This window comes from Cyprinodon tularosa, unplaced genomic scaffold (genome assembly GCF_016077235.1).
Source record: "Cyprinodon tularosa strain WSP-4 unplaced genomic scaffold, ASM1607723v1 ctg19, whole genome shotgun sequence".
Taxonomy (NCBI): domain Eukaryota; kingdom Metazoa; phylum Chordata; class Actinopteri; order Cyprinodontiformes; family Cyprinodontidae; genus Cyprinodon; species Cyprinodon tularosa.
This window is the reverse complement of record NW_024038678.1, coordinates 2483599-2501440: the sequence shown is the minus strand read 5'-3', so window position 1 is coordinate 2501440 and position 17842 is coordinate 2483599. Positions and strand designations below refer to the sequence as shown.

At 38.4% G+C, this 17842-nt stretch overlaps 1 protein-coding gene across 1 annotated transcript; it reads right to left on the bottom strand.

The window, feature by feature from the left end:
* Positions 1–5037: 5037 nt before the first annotated feature.
* Positions 5038–16320, bottom strand: LOC119782162 (probable E3 ubiquitin-protein ligase DTX3). The gene is made up of 3 exons (XM_038282979.1): positions 15957–16320; positions 7919–8136; positions 5038–5930 (listed from the first exon to the last, which is right to left on the bottom strand). The coding sequence occupies exons 1-3, from the start codon at positions 16254–16256 to the stop codon at positions 5852–5854; spliced, it is 597 nt and encodes a 198-aa protein (XP_038138907.1). The 5' UTR covers positions 16257–16320; the 3' UTR covers positions 5038–5851.
* Between the last annotated feature and the right edge of the window lie 1522 nt (positions 16321–17842).

Genomic DNA, 17842 nt, shown 5'->3' with positions numbered 1-17842 from the left:
AAGATCTTGATGAACAGCTTCTCTGCTGCAGTGTTCTGTTAGGGTGGCCAGTCAGTAAATCAGTCAGGGTTACTAAAGAAAGCAGAGGGTCTGTTTGACTAAATCAAGCGGGCAAAAAGCTGTGTAACCCCTTCTATGACTCATAGAGGAGAATGTTCTACTCCTTCATCACCAGAAGCAAACACAGACTTGCACATTCATGTAATCACTCGTGCATATCCATACAGCGTATGCAAGGAAGGCTGCACAGACAAAAGCAGTAGGAGCGCATGCACCCACACACCCACCTTCACTTTGCTGTTCTTAAGCAAACAGCCTGAGGCTCAGTGGATGAGCATGTCAGTGGTGTAGGCTGACATTCTGTCACACAAAGAGAGAGGATGGAGATACATGCCTCTTCAGCACCCTCTTCTACATTTCTTACTAGCACAGCCTAGTGTTGCATGACTTCTCCTTTATGCTGCACTGATAACAGAAAAAAAAAAACTCAAAACATTTTTTCCTGTCAACTTTGATACTACAGGGGAAAAAAATCCTAGGTAGAAAAGTAAAATACCTTGAACAGAATGGAGAAATAGGTTAAATCTGCATGAGCTGATTAACATTAGAGAGAGGGGAAAATAAAATTGGTGTACAGGTAGTTTAACTGTAGTTGGGTGCCTTTAGCATGATGAGTAGGCAGAGATAGAGAGAGAGAGAGAGAGAGAGAGAGAGAGAGAGAGAGAGAGAGAGAGAGAGAGAGAGAGAGAGAGAGAGAGGAAGGCGGTGCGCCAGGGTTCTACCCCTAACAGCCAAAACACTCTAATTAAGGAGCACAGTGGGGAGAGAGTGCAAGAACAACAGCTCTGCATTGTCACATAATGATTTTCTTATCAACTGCAGCACAGAAAACACTAGGTGCCTCTCATCTGATGGATGTACGCAGGCATCTCTGTGTTTCCAGGGAGCGTCTCTGGGGGAGACGTCTGGTCGCACCCAGAAGAACGGAAGCAGCACACTCAATTTTTACTGCTCTGCAGCAGCAGAATGTTAAAAACAACAGAGAGAGAAAGTAAATGAAAAAAGAGGTAAAGCAGGAGGGGATGTAGCCACGGCCCCCTTTTAAACATACACCAAGAGCCTGGGTGGTTTTTCATTCTCAGGAGGAGGTTTCTCACACATTTACATTGCTGCATGTATGAAACATCACTGCTCTGCATAATTTAAATGATGTCCATATTCATAGGTCTGTCTGCATTTTTTGCCCCTTATCAGATGGACCAGATGGCCTGATGGCGGGGTAAATACCTGCAGAGAGGGATGCAAAGTAATGGATTCCTTTGCATAATTTTCTTTCAATTATAAATTCAGTTCATTTTGGGGGGATTTTTTTATTTTGTACTACAACATACTGCATAATTGTGGAAAAAATATACAGCAACTTGCAGTATGCTTATATATTCATCCCCTTTATTGGGAGTGTTGTCCAAACCTTTTGCCCAGTTGGCCAAAACAGTAATCAAAAAATAGGTCACCAAAATTTCATATTTAGGATGTCAAAAATGACTTCTATTTTACCTGTTCCACATTAAACCAAACATGAAAATTTTTTATGTAGAAAATAAGGGCTAAATGTTGCAGGAATTCAGTAAAGTTCTAATAATCTGAAGCTAAAAACAATCTAGACATTTTTTTTAAGATTAGAAACAATTTCTTGTTTTTTTGTGGTCACTTTTTTAAAAATTCCTGGTCTTGGTTACTGAAAGTGTACTGAAATTGAGTAAAAATGTTTTAAGTAAGACAAAAATCTTTGTGTTGTACATGTCATTTGCCATTATAATCAGACTACCTCTCTTGCGGAAAGCCTTAGTAAAAATCTTTACCTTTTACCTAACTTTTCTCAGGGTTTCCAATAGTCTATTGGCCACACTGGCCAGCGTTAAATAAAACCAGCTTCAGAAGTCCCTTAATTGGCTAGTAATGTCCAATGGCGTTTATCATCTAAGTATAATCCCTGCTGTTCATCAGAGGTTTCAGATGTTTGTTAGTGAACATTAGTGAAAAAACAACGTGTAAGGTTTTAATATAGCCTTCATTCCAACAGGTGTTAGTCAAAGCTTAAATACAATTAAATTAATATTCAACCTAAACACCAGTATCAAAGTTTTTTTAAATCAAAAATCTATTTCAAAACAAGATCCTCAGCTTTTCCTATCAGCACTCTGTTCAATCCATCATCTGACAACGAATTAGTTGCTATTTGACCCAGAAAATGGCTTTTAAAATGAACTTAAATGGCTGAACAATGATCCTCAGAAGCAGCCAAAGGCCTTTGCTAGGTCTGGGGGAGCTGCATAGATCTACAGCTTAAAAGGGAAAAACTATTTCCAAATATTATGCAGTTACTCCACAGACTGGACACCTATGGACCCATGAAGGCAACTGAAACTCCAACCAAAGGAGGCACTACAGGCATGCGGAAGATTTTGGTGTGCTCTGATGAGACCAGAGCCTAACTTTTGGACCCACATGCAGAATGCTGAACTAAGACTGAATGTGTCTGAATCTTGTTTTGTGTGCAGATCATTAAAAATCCTAAACCCAAAAGAGAAGCCAACCCTGGTCCTTTGAAATTTAAAAACAAAATGTGCATGTGTATTTTAATCCCTGAGGGCATTGAATCAGAGAGCTATCTTCAAATAGAAACCCGCCAGAAAAATTTACAAGAAGTGCTTCATGTTCAAATGTAGGTTAGGTTCAATGAAGTGAAAGTAATTTCTGACATATTTCACTTCCACTCTGTGCTACTTTCTCTAGATTCTTCTTTTCGTCACACAGTCTGCTTCACTAATGGAAGATGTTTGAGGTTAAATACATTTTATAAATGTATTAGCTTCTACAATTAAGTTGCATTTTCATGTAAAGTTCAAATGTTAGAGGTCTTTCAAACACAAAGAATTCAAATAAACACCTCAAAGATGATTATTATTATTAGCAAGTACTGCAGAAAGAGGGGCGGCGGAGGGTGGGGTGGCAGATGGAACCTGCTTTGATTAGAGGTTAACAGATGCCCCCATATCCTACAGGCCACATAATTACCATCAGATAGACATGCCGCTGACCAACTTTGCTACTTCATATGTGCACACATTGAGAACTGAAGAAAGGTTGACGCTGCTGTTTTCTTCAGTTTTTGAACTTTGGCTTTCCATTAGGCCACTGAATAAAGAACTGTGGACAGCTCGCTATGGGGTGGCCTATAATCTCCAACTCTATCTAAGGAGTTATCTTAGTGTCTTGGTTGTTGATGATGGGATGAATTAGGAGATTTGGGTTTCATTTTGGTTTTATGTGATAGGTTAAAAAAAAAAGAATACCATTTATCCAAATATTTTACTATTTAAAGCCCAAAAACTAATTTGTTCATTAAGCAACCTTTACACTGAACAGGTAGAAGCCATCTGTCTGTAAACCTGTGCATAAATCCAGCTGTTCTGTAAGGGCCTCAGAGGTTGTTTAAGAACAGCTGTAATAAGACTGTGAACCACAGCAGTTTGATCTTTACTCTGAAGGAGCTGCAGAGCTGTACAGCGCAGGAGGAAGAATCTTTTAATTCCATAGCCACTAATATTGCATTACACAAATCCAGCTTTCAAAATCTGCCAGAGTAAAACATTTAAAAAAGAGGAAATTAAAGCCAAATAAATCCCATTAAAGGTTGTCATGAGCCACATAGGTTATACAGCAAATATAGATGATTTCTTTTTAACCTACCTACAAAGACAACATCCCCACTAATGCAAACATTGATGGAACCATCATATTGTGGAGATATTTTTCAACAACATAAACAGGAAAGCAAATTGCGCTTCATGCACGGAAAGATGGATGGGCTGAAACCTGTGAGTTAATGGTTCACTGTCCCCAAGAACAAAATCCATAAACACACAATCAAAGCAGTTTGACACCGTTTAGCTCAAAGAATTTATTTGTTAGTGGCCCAAAGTCCAGACCTAAACCCAGCTGACAATCTGTGCTCAACTTAAAAAATTATTGCACTTTTTTTTTTTTTTTTTAAAGTTCCGTGTTTGAACTATATTTCCAAATAAGAACAATCTGTTAAAGTGGCAAGCTGGTAGAGCGATATCCTAGCAGAATTACAGTTCCAGCTGAAGTAAAATGTGATTTACAAAGAATTAAAACTGAGATAGGAATATACTATTTAATGTTTAGTATACACTCTACATGGTACACTCCCAAAAGATGTTTACACCATCTATCATCAACATTCTACTTCAGTTATCTGCTATTTTGTGTTGTTCTATTGCATAAAAGAATGATAAAATACACCGAATGATGAGACAAATCATGAAAAAGATCAATATTTACAAAGACATTTACATAACACCGTACATTATATGCATTCAGCTGCTGCAAAAAAAATATATATATTCAGAACAGAATTAATACAAGAAAAATGTGGTCTTCTCGCATTTAAAGAACAGCAGCATCACATTCTGCTTTCAAACATCATCAGGCAGCAAAGGTAGAAACCAACTACAAACGTCATCATATTACAAAAAAACAAAAAGCAACTTCCCCCTGTCTCAATGACCGACCTAATAACTGGACAGGAATCTTTGAGAAAGCTGGGCTTCACATGATAAAAACAGTATCTAACAGCTTTTTATCAGGATTACACCACCATCTAGTGACCCAAAATGGTAATGCAGGCAGGGTATAAAAAAAAAAAAGTTTCCAACTGTACCTAAGCTGCACAGTGGGACAGATGGTTATTACAAAACAAATGAATCATTCTTTTGATTCATATTTCTTAAGGCACTAATTTATCAAATATTGCATAAGGCACAAATGCTACTGATGCTCATAATTGAAAAAGATTTACTTTTGCTAAATGCATAAACATTTATTAGCCAACACTCATGCAATGCCATTCGCTAATCTTTTATTTATACATATATTTATTAAGGTATATTTTTAACAAAAAACATTTTTTAATAATATTTATATCTAGCTTAATATATTTTTCAGGAAATGTTATGCTCATGTATACTATTAATGAAAGATGTCTGCCAACTACTTAGAATGAGGGAGCTGGAAAAGAGCAACACATTTATGACATCTTAAAGGCTTTGGATGTGCAAGAATGATTGGCAAAGAAAAACAACATTAAACAGTATCAAAGGTATATTTAACATCTTACTGCCAAAGATATTTGCCTAACCATAACTCTCCATTTATATATTATCACTGGAGAATTGTCGGTTCAAGCCTCGGCTCCGGCTTTCAGTGTCATTGTGTTCTTGGGCAAGACACTTCACCTGCATTGCCTACTGGCCATTTACCATTTATTAAATAAATAAAAGCATCTGGGATTACTCTTCAAAATGAAAAAGACAACAAAGCCTGCTATTAAAGCTAGAAAGAGGTGTTGATCCTCTAGTCAGTAAATGGCTACAAGTAAACATCTTAAAGCAAAACGGAAGCAGGTTTCATTATAATGTAACATAAAATCTATTTATTTTAAACTCTTTTAGCAAATCTTTACCTAAAGTGTCAATACATGCGGATGGTACCGAATGTTTTTTTTTTAATAAAAGACACTAAAAAAACAGATATAAAATTAAATCAACAAACTTCTCCTGTTTTTTTTGGCTTTAAGGAGATTATGCAAAAGTAAAGCAGAAGAAAATAATTAGGAAAACTTTTACCTCGGTTTTAGCAAACTTATATAAAAAAAAAAAATTCTTACAAATGTCAGTTGTGAACATTTCTGAGAAAAAGAGCAGGCTTGCAACTGGAAATGTTATCAGGAGTAGCAATAAGGCCGTCTAAAAGATGGCTTCCAACATCAGTCATCTTCTGTTATGCCTTTGAGTCGAAGCTCTTCTTGAACCCTGAACAGATACCCTGGATCTGGATAGCCAAAGCTGTAGAAGATGAAGACAATAAGGATAGAGATGAGACAACATCTTAGTGGTTTTCGGAGTTCTAGGGCTGCAGAAAATCCACCTCATAGTTAATGTAACACTAAAATACATGTATCTGAACTTAATAAACACATAGCTATATTCTTATTGTCTAAAACAGGGGTTTTCAACTTTTTCCAGGCCAAGGACCCCCAAACTGATGGCGAGATAGAGCAGGGACCCCCTAATTACATATATTGAATGAAATTGTGTTATATCGAAGTGGTCCTATAGTCACTCTATTAAAGATGGAGTAATTTCACCCTGGGATTATTAAAGTATTTCTGATTCCTGGTTGATGGGACAGGTGTTGTGAATGAAACGGTGCCGAGCTTGAAAGAGCTCCTGTGTGTCGCTAATGTGTGCATTGATGACTGAAAGACATCTTCTGCCTCCATTTATCTGTTTACTACAGTGTGTCGAATTCATGTTAATGTGGATTTAAAGACATTTAAATTAGTGGAAAAAACCGCAGGGGGGAATATAAAAAAAAAAAAGACTAATCAACCAAAAGTTTCACGACCCCCATGCAGTACCTCCGTGGACCCCTAGGGGTCGCGGACCCCCTGTTGAAGACCTCTGGTCTAAAAGCTATAGCTTCCCACCTAACCAGACTTGTTAAATGTGCCAAACATAGCTTCACTGATGCACCAGAGAAACCACAGTTCCTTATTCAGTGCTGATCAACACTTAAGACCAGAAATGTTTTTTTTCACAAGCTTTAATGCTTTGCTTTTGTTAGTTAAAAACACATTAAGTAAAATTAAAGAACCAGCTATTGGTTTTCATTTGATCTAAGGTCTGGAGAGTTTTTAACCAATACAGTCAAAATTTTTAACATTTTGTTCCCTGAGGCACTTACTGATACCATTTGCTTTGAGATAAATATCTACATCATGCTGACGAAAGCAGTCTTCATCCCAGAGGGAACCCCACACATTAATGCTCTCGAGATGGTTCCCTATCAGTGTAACAGGGCTCAGGGTAGATATTTCTATTTATATCTAGGAATATTAAGCTGTTTTGACATTTTTTCTGAATAACATGCAACTTTGCGGCTCCTCTTTTCACAAACAGGCCATTTTTAAAAGTGCTCTGCTCAGGTATATATATAAAAAAAAATAATAATAATAATAAATCACACCGGGTGCCCTTCTTTAGCTAGCTCTGCAGTGTTGGAACCCCAATGCCTTAGCAGACTCCTTATTAGGAACTGCTCTTGGTATTTGCTGGACTCTCTTGGAAAGCATCCTTCAAAATAACTGAAGTTTTCTCCTTTGGGTTCCACATGGTTTGATCAATTATTTGGGTAAAACTTACTGATACTGGCAGCAGTATTCTGAACTATGAAGGGGTTTGATGGAGAGCCATTACCCAGTAAGTGATTCATTTGAGGTAACAATTTCGAGTCTAAGACAGCAATATAAAGAAATAAACCATTAGATAAAAATAGTGGTGTGCATTAAAGACCCTGAATCAAGAAGATGGTCTGAAGAAGTGTGGAGGGCTCTCACTGCCTGAGGAGATTAAAACTTTAAGAATCCAGATTATCTGGACCTGAAAAGCCCTACTCTGCCCTGAAAAGAGAGACACAAAAATGTTCCATTGGAAACAAGGCTCCCTGTAATGTCCAATCTTCCTCACTGAGCTAACTGTTAAGAGTACTGAAATGATGCTTCAGCTGCTGTTTTTAAAATGTGGTTTTATTTAGCTTTCTGAATTTTGCACTCAGCTGTCAGCGTTTATATCAACCAAGAATTCATGAACATGAACACTGAACATGAAAATCCGTGGCCTTATATTGCTTAATCAGATATTAGTTCTTCTGTTTATACTGACCATTAGTCAGTTTAGTAGCAATAGGTAATAATCCCAGTAAGTTTAAGTAAGTTTCCAGAGTGACTGTTTTATACAGATATCAGTCTGCAATCAAAATAAGGGGCACCTACTGCTGTGGGCCTCCATCTATGCTGGTCTTATGGTGAATGTCGTTCCAGGTGATGACGTTGTTCAGTCCTGTGGTGGCCGACCGCCCGATGGTAAACGTGAGTTTCCTGTCGAACGCTTTCCTCAGCAGCCTCAGGACTTTCTGTCCCTCTGTGCAGTCTGGCAGGTAGGCAACACGGGAGGTGCCGCTATACCTCACTCCCGGGTTTGGGTGTTCAGGCTGGAAGAAAGACAACAGTTTGTCTCATCAGAACCAAAGCCAATTAACTCTATTTTCATCCTCTTCATCAGAGAAACAAACCGTAACATACTTTTTTATTTTTTGACAAATACAATGGATTCCAGGAATAAAATGAGCAGTAAAAGCCGCTAAAAGAAAAGCATGTTACTGAATTATGATGGAACGGCTAGTGAAATGCAGTGCTTAAATTATGAAATGATTTGATCTTTGAAAGGGGGGTAAAAGCCATTGGATTTTGGTCTGGACTCTTTAAAGATGAAGCTTTCTTGTTCTAGAAGAAGTGTGCCTCCAAAAATATGAATTTGTTTTAACTGCAGAGTCTAAATGCAGTCGTCTGTCCTGTTCCTACTTGCATGTTACCTGTAATGACTAATAATGGCTGTTAACAGTGTACTTCCTATTGCCCAATGACCTCTGAACATACCATTTCTGAATGGAGGAATAAACAAAGAATTATATCATGTTTATTCCAGTGGAAATACACTGTGACGGAGTTTCAATTCCATTCAAAATTATTTTATGGATCCCAAGGAGAAATTAAATGTTGCCCTCACCCTTTTTTTCCCCCAACAAGCTGTTTTATACCTTTCTGAAACAAAGCAAATAAAACAAATCAATATTAGAACAAAACAAATTTTTGAGCTTGAGAAAAATTTTTACAACCCATATACATTCAGAGAAATTATTTCCATATCCAATATATTTTCAGATGTTGGTGTCCTTTCCAGTATTCTCTTATTAAGCGGTCATCAAATTGAGTTGATACGACTTACCCACATATATACAGTTTTTACGCCTGGTGCAACCTTGGTCTCATCAATTATTCTTATATGTAAGGAAGTAAAGAAGATTTTTTTTCTTCCAAAGAACAATTCTTTGTCTGTCTACATCAGGATGGGGGGGATGATATGCATTTTTTGTTTCCTACGATGTAGTTTCAGGTAATATGTTTGAGTGCAGCAGTAGAGTGATTCATCTGCCTCAGTAGTCCTAAGCCAATGTCCCCACCTTTTAACAGCAGTGTATGACGTTGGCCTTTATGCAAAGAATCCATGAACCTTTCACCTTATCAGGAACTTTGGATGCACAAAAGTCGGCAACTTTGGCATTTCTTTATATTTGTTTGATTGAAATTCCCCAACTAACCACATAATGTTTTAAAAAAGTCAGCATTGCTTAGAAAGATAAAAGTACTTAGTCTGCATGAATGAAGGTACTTTTAAACCAACCCATTATTTCAGATAATCTCTGGAGTGGCCAACGATTTCATCATTTCTAGCTTTAATCTGTCAATTACACAATTCAAGCAATCCAGAGAAAAAGTAAAGGCAAGGTGTTAGCCAATTCCATAGAGGTGGTGGGTTGTTGAGGCGGCTTTGGTCACCAAAGCTGGTGTGACATGAAGATGATGACTTTTTTCAAAAGTGTTGATGGAAGAAACAAGAGTGAGCAGGAAGTAGTGCGATTAAATGTCAGATAGAAGCTAAGAGCTAAAGTCAACTACAAAATACACACGCATGCTTAAAGAATTAGCTGCATTAGCAAGAAGCTTATAGTGTATATCACCCAGAGGGAAGAAACATGTTCATGGTGTGTACTGATTGCTCTCTCTCTTTAGGTGTATGTGTTCCCCCAACACACATAAACCTGGGTTAGTAGCAGGTAGAAGGTTAACAACCTGATCTGGTCTGTATGTCCCCATAGCTGAATCAAAAGTTATGTCGCCATGATGATAGTTTTCTGATACCCCTTTCACACGGGCAGAAAAAACAGTTTAAACCTGGGAACAATCAACTTTTAGTGGCAGTGGGAGCAACTTACTGAGGCGTGTCTACCTGGTATCGAAAGACATGGCAAGCGACCCATGTTAAAAACGCCTCGGCTTTGATCAGCATGCTGTGGGAACACCACGGCCAGGTTGACTAACTAAATTACGTGACACCACTGAACACAACGCACGGGCATAAAGACACTGTGTCAGCCATGTATGATCTAACAAGGCCCAAAAAAAACCTCTGTTTACATTTGATAAACATGGCGGGAATCGGAGGGACAAAAGAACGAAACTATAAAGAAGACTCACTACGGCCTGGCTTCCTTACATGTTGGTCTCCATTCTTTACGTTCTTAATTTCTGTCGCAGTGGTGACATGATCAACGCCAACGTAGCAGGGAGACAGAACACGCAGCTTGCCAGCTAGGGTTAGACAATGTTTTTTTTTTGCAACTGAGAAGGGAGCCCTTGTCGATCCCTGTTTGAAAAAGACAGGTTAACACGCTATTTTCAGTGGGAAAGAGGCTTGAGAGAAACAGCTCTAAATAGATATATAACACATAGACACGCAGTGGGTAAAATAAGTATTGAACATGCCAACATTTTTCTCATTAAATGTATTTCTAGAGATGCTATTGGCGTGATTTCCACCCGATGTTGCTAACCATTCATGCAAAGAAATCAAACCAAAGACGACCAGAAACGAAGTTATGTGTAATAATCTGAAATGGCACAAGGGAAAATTATTGAACATGTGAAAAAAGTGAGGTGCAAAAGCAATCCTGCCTTTTGTCAGTGCAAATTAATATCAGCTGGTGCAGTCCCAAATGATGGACTATAAAAGGCGTCTCTCACGAGAAACATCTCACTATGGGTAAAAGTAAAGAGCTTTCTCAAGACCTTTGCAACTTTATTGTTGCAATAAATTATGGCATTGGTTACAGAAGGATTTCTAAACTTCTGAATGTTGCATTGAGCAATGTTGGGGCCATGATCCAAAAGTGGAAAGAACATAATTTCATCATAAACTGACCACGAACAGGTGGTCCTCACAAGATTTTTGGCAGGGGAATGAAAAGAACGATCAGACGAGTTATCTAAGAGCCAAAGATCACTTGTGTAGTGCTTCAGAAAGATCTGGAATTAGCAGGTAAAATTGTTTCCAAAAAAACAATAAGTAATGCACTCAACTGCCATGGGCTGTATGCACACTCACCACACAAGACCCCATTTCTGAATAAAATGCATGTTGAATCTAGTTTGAAGCTGCTTCACAACATTTAGACAAGCCTGTGAAATGCTGGGAGAATATAGTCTGGTCAAATTAGACCTACGTTGAACTATTTGGATGCCATAATACACATCATGTTTGGAGGTCATATGGCACTGCACATCACCCCAAATACACCAAACCAACAGTGAAGTTTAGAGATCAGAACATCATGGCGTGGGTCTGTTTTACAGCATGTGATACCGGCAAACTTCAAATAAATAAAGGAAGGATGAATTAAAAATGTAGAAAGATATTCTTGATAAAAAATCTGCTGCCACGATGAAGGAGATAAAGGTGGATGGACATTTCAGCAAAACAATGACCCACAACACACAGCCAAAGAAACTATCAATTGGTTTCAGAGGAAGAAAATAAAGCGTGGTTTAGCCAATCACCTGACTCGAATCCAATAGAAAACCCATGGAAAGAACTAAAGATCCGAGTTTATAGAAGAGGCTCACAAGCCCTTCAGGATTTGAAGACTGTTTGTGTGGAAGAACGGGCCTGAGCAATGCAAGAGACTAATTTAGCCATACAGGAGGCATTTTGAAGCTGTTATTGCCAACAAAACCTCCTGCAAAAAGCATTAAGTAAATTTCAGTAAGTGTGCTCAATACTTTTTCCCTGTGCCGTTTCACTTTATTACACATGACTACATTTCTGGACATCTATGGTTTGATTTCTTTGTATGTGTGGATTGTATAGATTTCTACTGACATCTGGTGAAAATGTCATGTCAATAGCACCTCTAGAACTATAATTACTGAGAAAAATTGTGGTTTGTTCAATACTTATTTTCACCTGCTGTAAGTTAATGACATGCAATGAAAGAAAATGATTAGCATACTTAGAATATAATGAAAAATGTAACATAAGAACAGACGTCCGTGGATTGCATGTAGCATTTAAACAAAGTGCAGCTTGTGCTGAAATGGGCTGGAGGTAGGGGTGGGCAATATATTGAATATACTCGATGTATCCCGAGTTTTCCCACACAGAATACCGTATTTTCACGACTATAAGGCGCACTTAAACGTCTTTTTTTTTCCTCAAAATGTGCGGTGCGCCCTATGGTGCGGTGCGCCCTATGTGTGTTGTAACTGCGACTTTTGAGACCACCTCATTGAGGAGATGATGAAAGAGTGGCTGAATGTAAGGAGACCAGGTGTTTTTTTTCCACCCCTCACCATCGCTGTTAATATGTAACTCCATGCGTGCCCATCTCACAGCTGATGTGAAAAACATGGGGAAACAAATTAACGCTGTGCTCGCTGTTCAACCGCTCGACATCGGTGTGAACCGGACCCAGCAGGTGCAGCAGAAGCAGCGAGTTTACATGCAAAGTCAATGGTTGACGCGCATATAGGTGCAGCAAAAGGTCCTGCAGCGCGTTTTGGTGCAGCACGTCGGGAGCGTTTAAGCATCTGACGCACCGCCAACGCGCTGCTGCTGCTCAGATGGAAAAATTGAAGTTTTGCTGCTGGACGCGCCGCATCAACCAATCAGAGAAGCAGATCTGGGAGCTGACACAGCGCTCTGATGACATATGATATTAACGCAAATGAAAAAGGCTGGATGAATGAGGAGATGATGAAAGGCAGGTGTATGTGAGGAGACCAGGTGCTTTTTTCCACGCATCACCATCGCTGCGTGCCCATTTCACAGCCGATGTGAAAAAAAGATGAATCAAATGAACGCTGTGCTCGCCGTTATCCCGGGGGGTCTGACAAAGGAACTTCCACCGCTCGACATCGGTGTGGAGCGGGCCGTTCACAGTAAGGCTGCGAGCGGCGTGGGAGCGATGGATGACAGACTGAGACCACAGTTTCAGGATAAGTGGAAGGCAGCGCCGTGCAAGTTACGCCACCGTTTGCGGATGGATTGTAGATGGACTGTGTCTGCTGGCTCTGTTGTTCAAGCTTTCGCAAAAGCCGGCATTATTTCTGAGGAGCTGCGCTGCACGGAAAGTGACTCTGACAGCAAAGAAGGGGAAACTGGCATGTCTGATTTAGCGCAGCTGTTTTATTCAGAGGAATGCTGAGGATAACAGAGGATGATGACTTTGATGGGTTTGATTAATACTTTGTAATAAATACATGAATAAAGCACAATCATACTCAGGTTTGCTTCCGCTCTATTTTTCTACCTGAAAACTTAATTCAACAGCAGCCTCTGGGCGGGTCTCCTCCTCTTCACCGCGGTGGCTGGCAGGTGTTTTTTCATCTAAATAATCTAAATCTTGCAGCTATATTTGCTGTGATCAGTTGGAATAAAGTAGTTTTAATATGTTTTTAAGTGAGAAAGGCCACCTGAAAACTTAATAATTGCAGTCAGTTCATCCAGATTATCTATTTCTGTCGGAGGCGCTCAGACCCCCACATACCAGCGGTGCGCCGACAGGAGAAATCCTTTCGTTCACCGCGGCTGCTGGCAGGTGTTTTTCATCTAAATAATTTTAGCTGCAGGCACCAGGATACCGGTAATAAAAGCGAACATATTCCGTCGGCAGGTTTCAGGATTTTAAGTTAATTTAGGAGTGATCACAGCGCTCTGTCATCTGCGATGTGTCTGTCTCACGGCCAGCTGCCAGGTTTGATTAATACTTTGTAATAAATACATGAATAAAGCACAGTCATACTCAGTTTTGCCCCCGCTGTATTTTTAAATACGCAGTAGAGGTATTTAAAGGTAGTAGAGGACATGTACCTGTATATAAAAAACGCGCCCTATAGTCCGGTGCGCCTTATGTGTGTGTTAAATACAGAAATGGGACACATAACTGGGAGTGCGCCTTTTAGTCCGGTGCGCCTTATGGTCGTGAAAATACGGTAGTTAAAAAGACTCGACTGCAACCATCGAGTACAAATTTACATGATGACATTAAGCCAACTGCATCCATTTCCCTGAGTTTTATTTTTCATACACACTTTGAATGCATCATTATTCATCAGATTATTTTCTGCACGGCACGCGTACTACAGTAAAAAGTAAAGAGCATCCTTTTAAGAAAATACTCAACAGTATTTGGTTAAAAGGCTACTCAAGCACTAAGTAACTGATCTACTTACTACCCATGATAATAATAAATGATTTAAAGGTATAGAGGACGATCTTTTATATCCGGGTGGATCATCTAAACAAGTGGTCCTCCTAATTGTCCATCATTCTGGTGATATGTTTCATAAGGCCGTTCTACGTGCTTATCCCATTAGCTATCTTTTTCTGCGCATGTGCACTTTCAGACATATATCTTTGGTGAGCTACAATTTCAGTCACTGAAGCTCAACTTATTCACCACAGTTCTTTGAAAATGACAGAGGGCCATAAGAAAAAAAGTGTCTACAAATTGTATGAGAAGAAAAGAAAAGCCTCAGAAGAGGTAGATAAATCCAAAAATGCTTTACTAAATGATGTAAAATTAAACTAAATTAAGTAATAAACAAATACTGGGGTTTCAAAGAATAAGATAAAAATAAACATATAACCTACAGAAATTACACAATAAAAATGTGAGGTGAATGAACACTGTTCAAAATACTGTTTTTTATTTATATAATTTGCAAAAACAACAGTAGCGGTATGTAAAAATAGGTTAATTACAGAATACTGTTTATTGTTATTGTAAAAAACATTCAACCAATAAGCCATGAGTACAAAAAAAGAATAAAGAGTTTTTCTGAATGGTGCATATTTGTTTAGAAGCTTGTTTTCATTAAGTGAAGTTACTCACAAATGATGGAGTAGAGTAACCAGATATTTTACTCAAGTTAGAGTAGTGATACTTTATCATATTTCTAATTAAAAAGTCAAAAGTGCAACACTGTTAAACTATTCCTAAAAACTATGATTTTTTTTAAGTTACTCAAGAGAATTTAACTGAGTAAATGTAACTAGTTACTACCAGGGGTGGATCTACTATTAGGCAAAACTAGGCAGTTGCCTAGGGCCCCAAGTTCCTGGGGTCCCCATAGACCTCCTAATACATGTATGGTTAATATAGCTATTACTCATTTGTGCACATTAATTATGTTTTTGGCAAAAATCCTTTCTCTAAAATACCATCAGAATGCTTATAAAATGCTGGGTTTGTCCATTTGGTGCACATGTTCAGAAAGGTCCAAACAGACAGCAGCAAACCATTTAAAAACAAAAGGTGCAAAGAGCAGTTTTAGCAACTTAGGCTTTTGTCTCTATCTTTAGAGACTTTTCGGACCCATCTAGCACTTAAAAAAAAAAGAAAGAAAGAAAAGAAAAAAAAGGTTATTTATAAATCATACAATTTAACATGAAATTCTGTATCTGTATAATGGGTCTGTTTTATGTGTTGTCTTTTCAATTCAGGGGGCCCCATGCCTTTTTTTGCCTGGGGCCCCAAATTTCCTTAATCCGCCCCTGTTACTACCCACTTCTGTTTCTGATACAATGACTACCTCATTTTTATCAATGTTTAAATTTAGGCTGATTTTCAACCTTCAATTGAACACAGTGCACAGCTTGTTTTTATAACAGATGTTTTTCATTATGCTATTTTATTGATTTATTTTATAATCTTAGCCCTGTAAAGTAGTAAAATACCCATTTTTAAGCCAGAGGCAAAGCAAAGAGAAAGCTTTTAAAAAGAGAAAGCTTTTGCTAGATTCTAAAAGGGACTCTATCCTATGAATGAAACACTGCCCCCTTGTGGACAATTATGAGTTCCAAACAATGAGCAACATATCAGTTGACACAGTCTGAAGAAGCCACCATTCTTACCCCTTGTACCCCAGCTGGAAAAATGTAATGAATGACGATAGAGCCGCAGTTGTCGAAGCCTGGCAGCTTCATGATGCTTTTGGTCACCTCCATCACACCGTGTGGCTGGGTCCCCATGTAAACTCCGTGGAAGGTGTTGCATAGCGGACATGCGGGCTTAAGCCTGAAAACAGAGTCGATGCACACCGAGCAAAAAGAGTGCTGACAGCTAAGAGTTTTCCTTCTCTGAATCTTCTCCAAGCAAATGGGGCAGTTCACCGCACTTTCGTCGGACAGGGTGTTGTTTGCCCGGTTTTCCATGTTTTACATTCAGTGTGCCTGCTTCCTGATACTTCCTATGGGGTCATATGCTTCAGACCTGTGACGTAGAGGAATGGGTGTGTAATTCATTTTTACTGGCTGAAGCACAGGTCATGTGATCGGAAATGGATGAGAAGCTCGTTTCTGATTGGTTGGATTTTTTTGTTAATCTGACTTTACTTTCTTGTCCATGTTGATTTTTACCATAGATATCCATAATAATATGGATATCTATGATTTTTACTATCTGCAATAAAGAAATGGTATCTGTATCCTACGGAAGAGGATTAGGGCCCCTGAAATTTAAAAAAAAAAAGTTAACTGATTTTTATATTTTATTTCAGTATAATATGAGAAAAAAAAATCAGAATTTTGACTTTAATCTCAGATTTCTGATTTAATCTCAGAAATCTGACTTTAATCTCAGAATTTTGGATCTTAATGTAGATGGGCACCATGAACGATGAGATGTGGGAGCACACAGCTTCACTGACAAAGATGTGAGTTGTTTAGGAGGGCCAGTAACACATTGGTGGAAATTTATGGAATTAGGCTATTTAACACAAAGATGCTATTTAATTAATGGAAGGGCAGAAGGTGATTAAAACAAGAGAGCTAGTTTAGTCTTTAAAACAGACATGGCAACGGCTTGATGCTAACATGTTTGTTAGCTGTCAGAATTCATTCATAATTCTGAGATTAAAATCAGAATTCTGAGAAAAAAGTCAGAATTCTGAGATTAAAGTCAAAATTCTGAGAAAAAAGTCAGAATTCAGAGAGCAGAATGTTAGAGATTGAACCAACAGATTCTGCAGAGTGGGAGAATAGAGAGAGAATGAAGCAGAATGATGAAAAGGGTTATATGTCCCTATGTCTTTAAGCCGTCTAAGCTTATAGCTGCATAACTATAGAGATAGCTCAGGATAACCTGAGCCACTCTTACTATAGCCTTTATCCAAAAGAAAAGTTTTAAGCCTAACTTAAAAAGTAGACAGGGTGTCTGCCTCACAGACTAAAACTGGTAGTTGGTTCCACAGGAGAGGAGCCTGATAACTAAAATATCTGCCTCCCATTCTGCTTTTAGAAATTCTAGGAACCACAAGTAAACCTGCAGATTGAGAGCGAAGTGCTCTGTTAGGAACGATCAGATATCTGATATAAGATGGAGCTTGGCTATTTAAGGCTTAATATGTGAGAAGGAGGATTTTAAATTGTTTTCTGTTTTTAACAGGAAGCCAATATAGAGAAGCTATGATAGGAGAGATAAGATCTCTCTTTTTAATTTTAAAAGCTGAAGGTTTTTAACTACAGTTAGTGGACTTCCTGATAATAAAGAATTACAATAGTCCAACCTTGATGTAACAAATGCATGGACTAGTTTCTCAGCATCAGCCCTGGACAGGATATTTCTAATTTTTGCAATATTTCACAGATGAAAGAAGGAAATTCTAGAAATCTCTTTGATATGGGATTTAAATGACAGGTCCTGATCAAAAATAACTCCAAGATTCTTTACTTTATCATCTGAAATCTGTTTAATCCCATCCAAATGAAGGGGCTTATTATAGTTTAGGACAGCATATTTT

Excerpts from the sequence above, each read along its gene's own strand:
- LOC119782162 (XM_038282979.1), bottom strand. The coding sequence starts at position 16,256 with ATGGAAAACCGGGCAAACAACACCCTGTCCGACGAAAGTGCGGTGAAC. Across the intron at positions 8,137-15,956 it reads TTCCAGCTGGGGTACAAGGG|CCTGAACACCCAAACCCGGG; the intron begins GTAAGAATGGTG and ends TCTTTCTTCCAG. Across the intron at positions 5,931-7,918 it reads ATAGATGGAGGCCCACAGCA|CTTTGGCTATCCAGATCCAG; the intron begins GTAGGTGCCCCT and ends CATCTTCTACAG.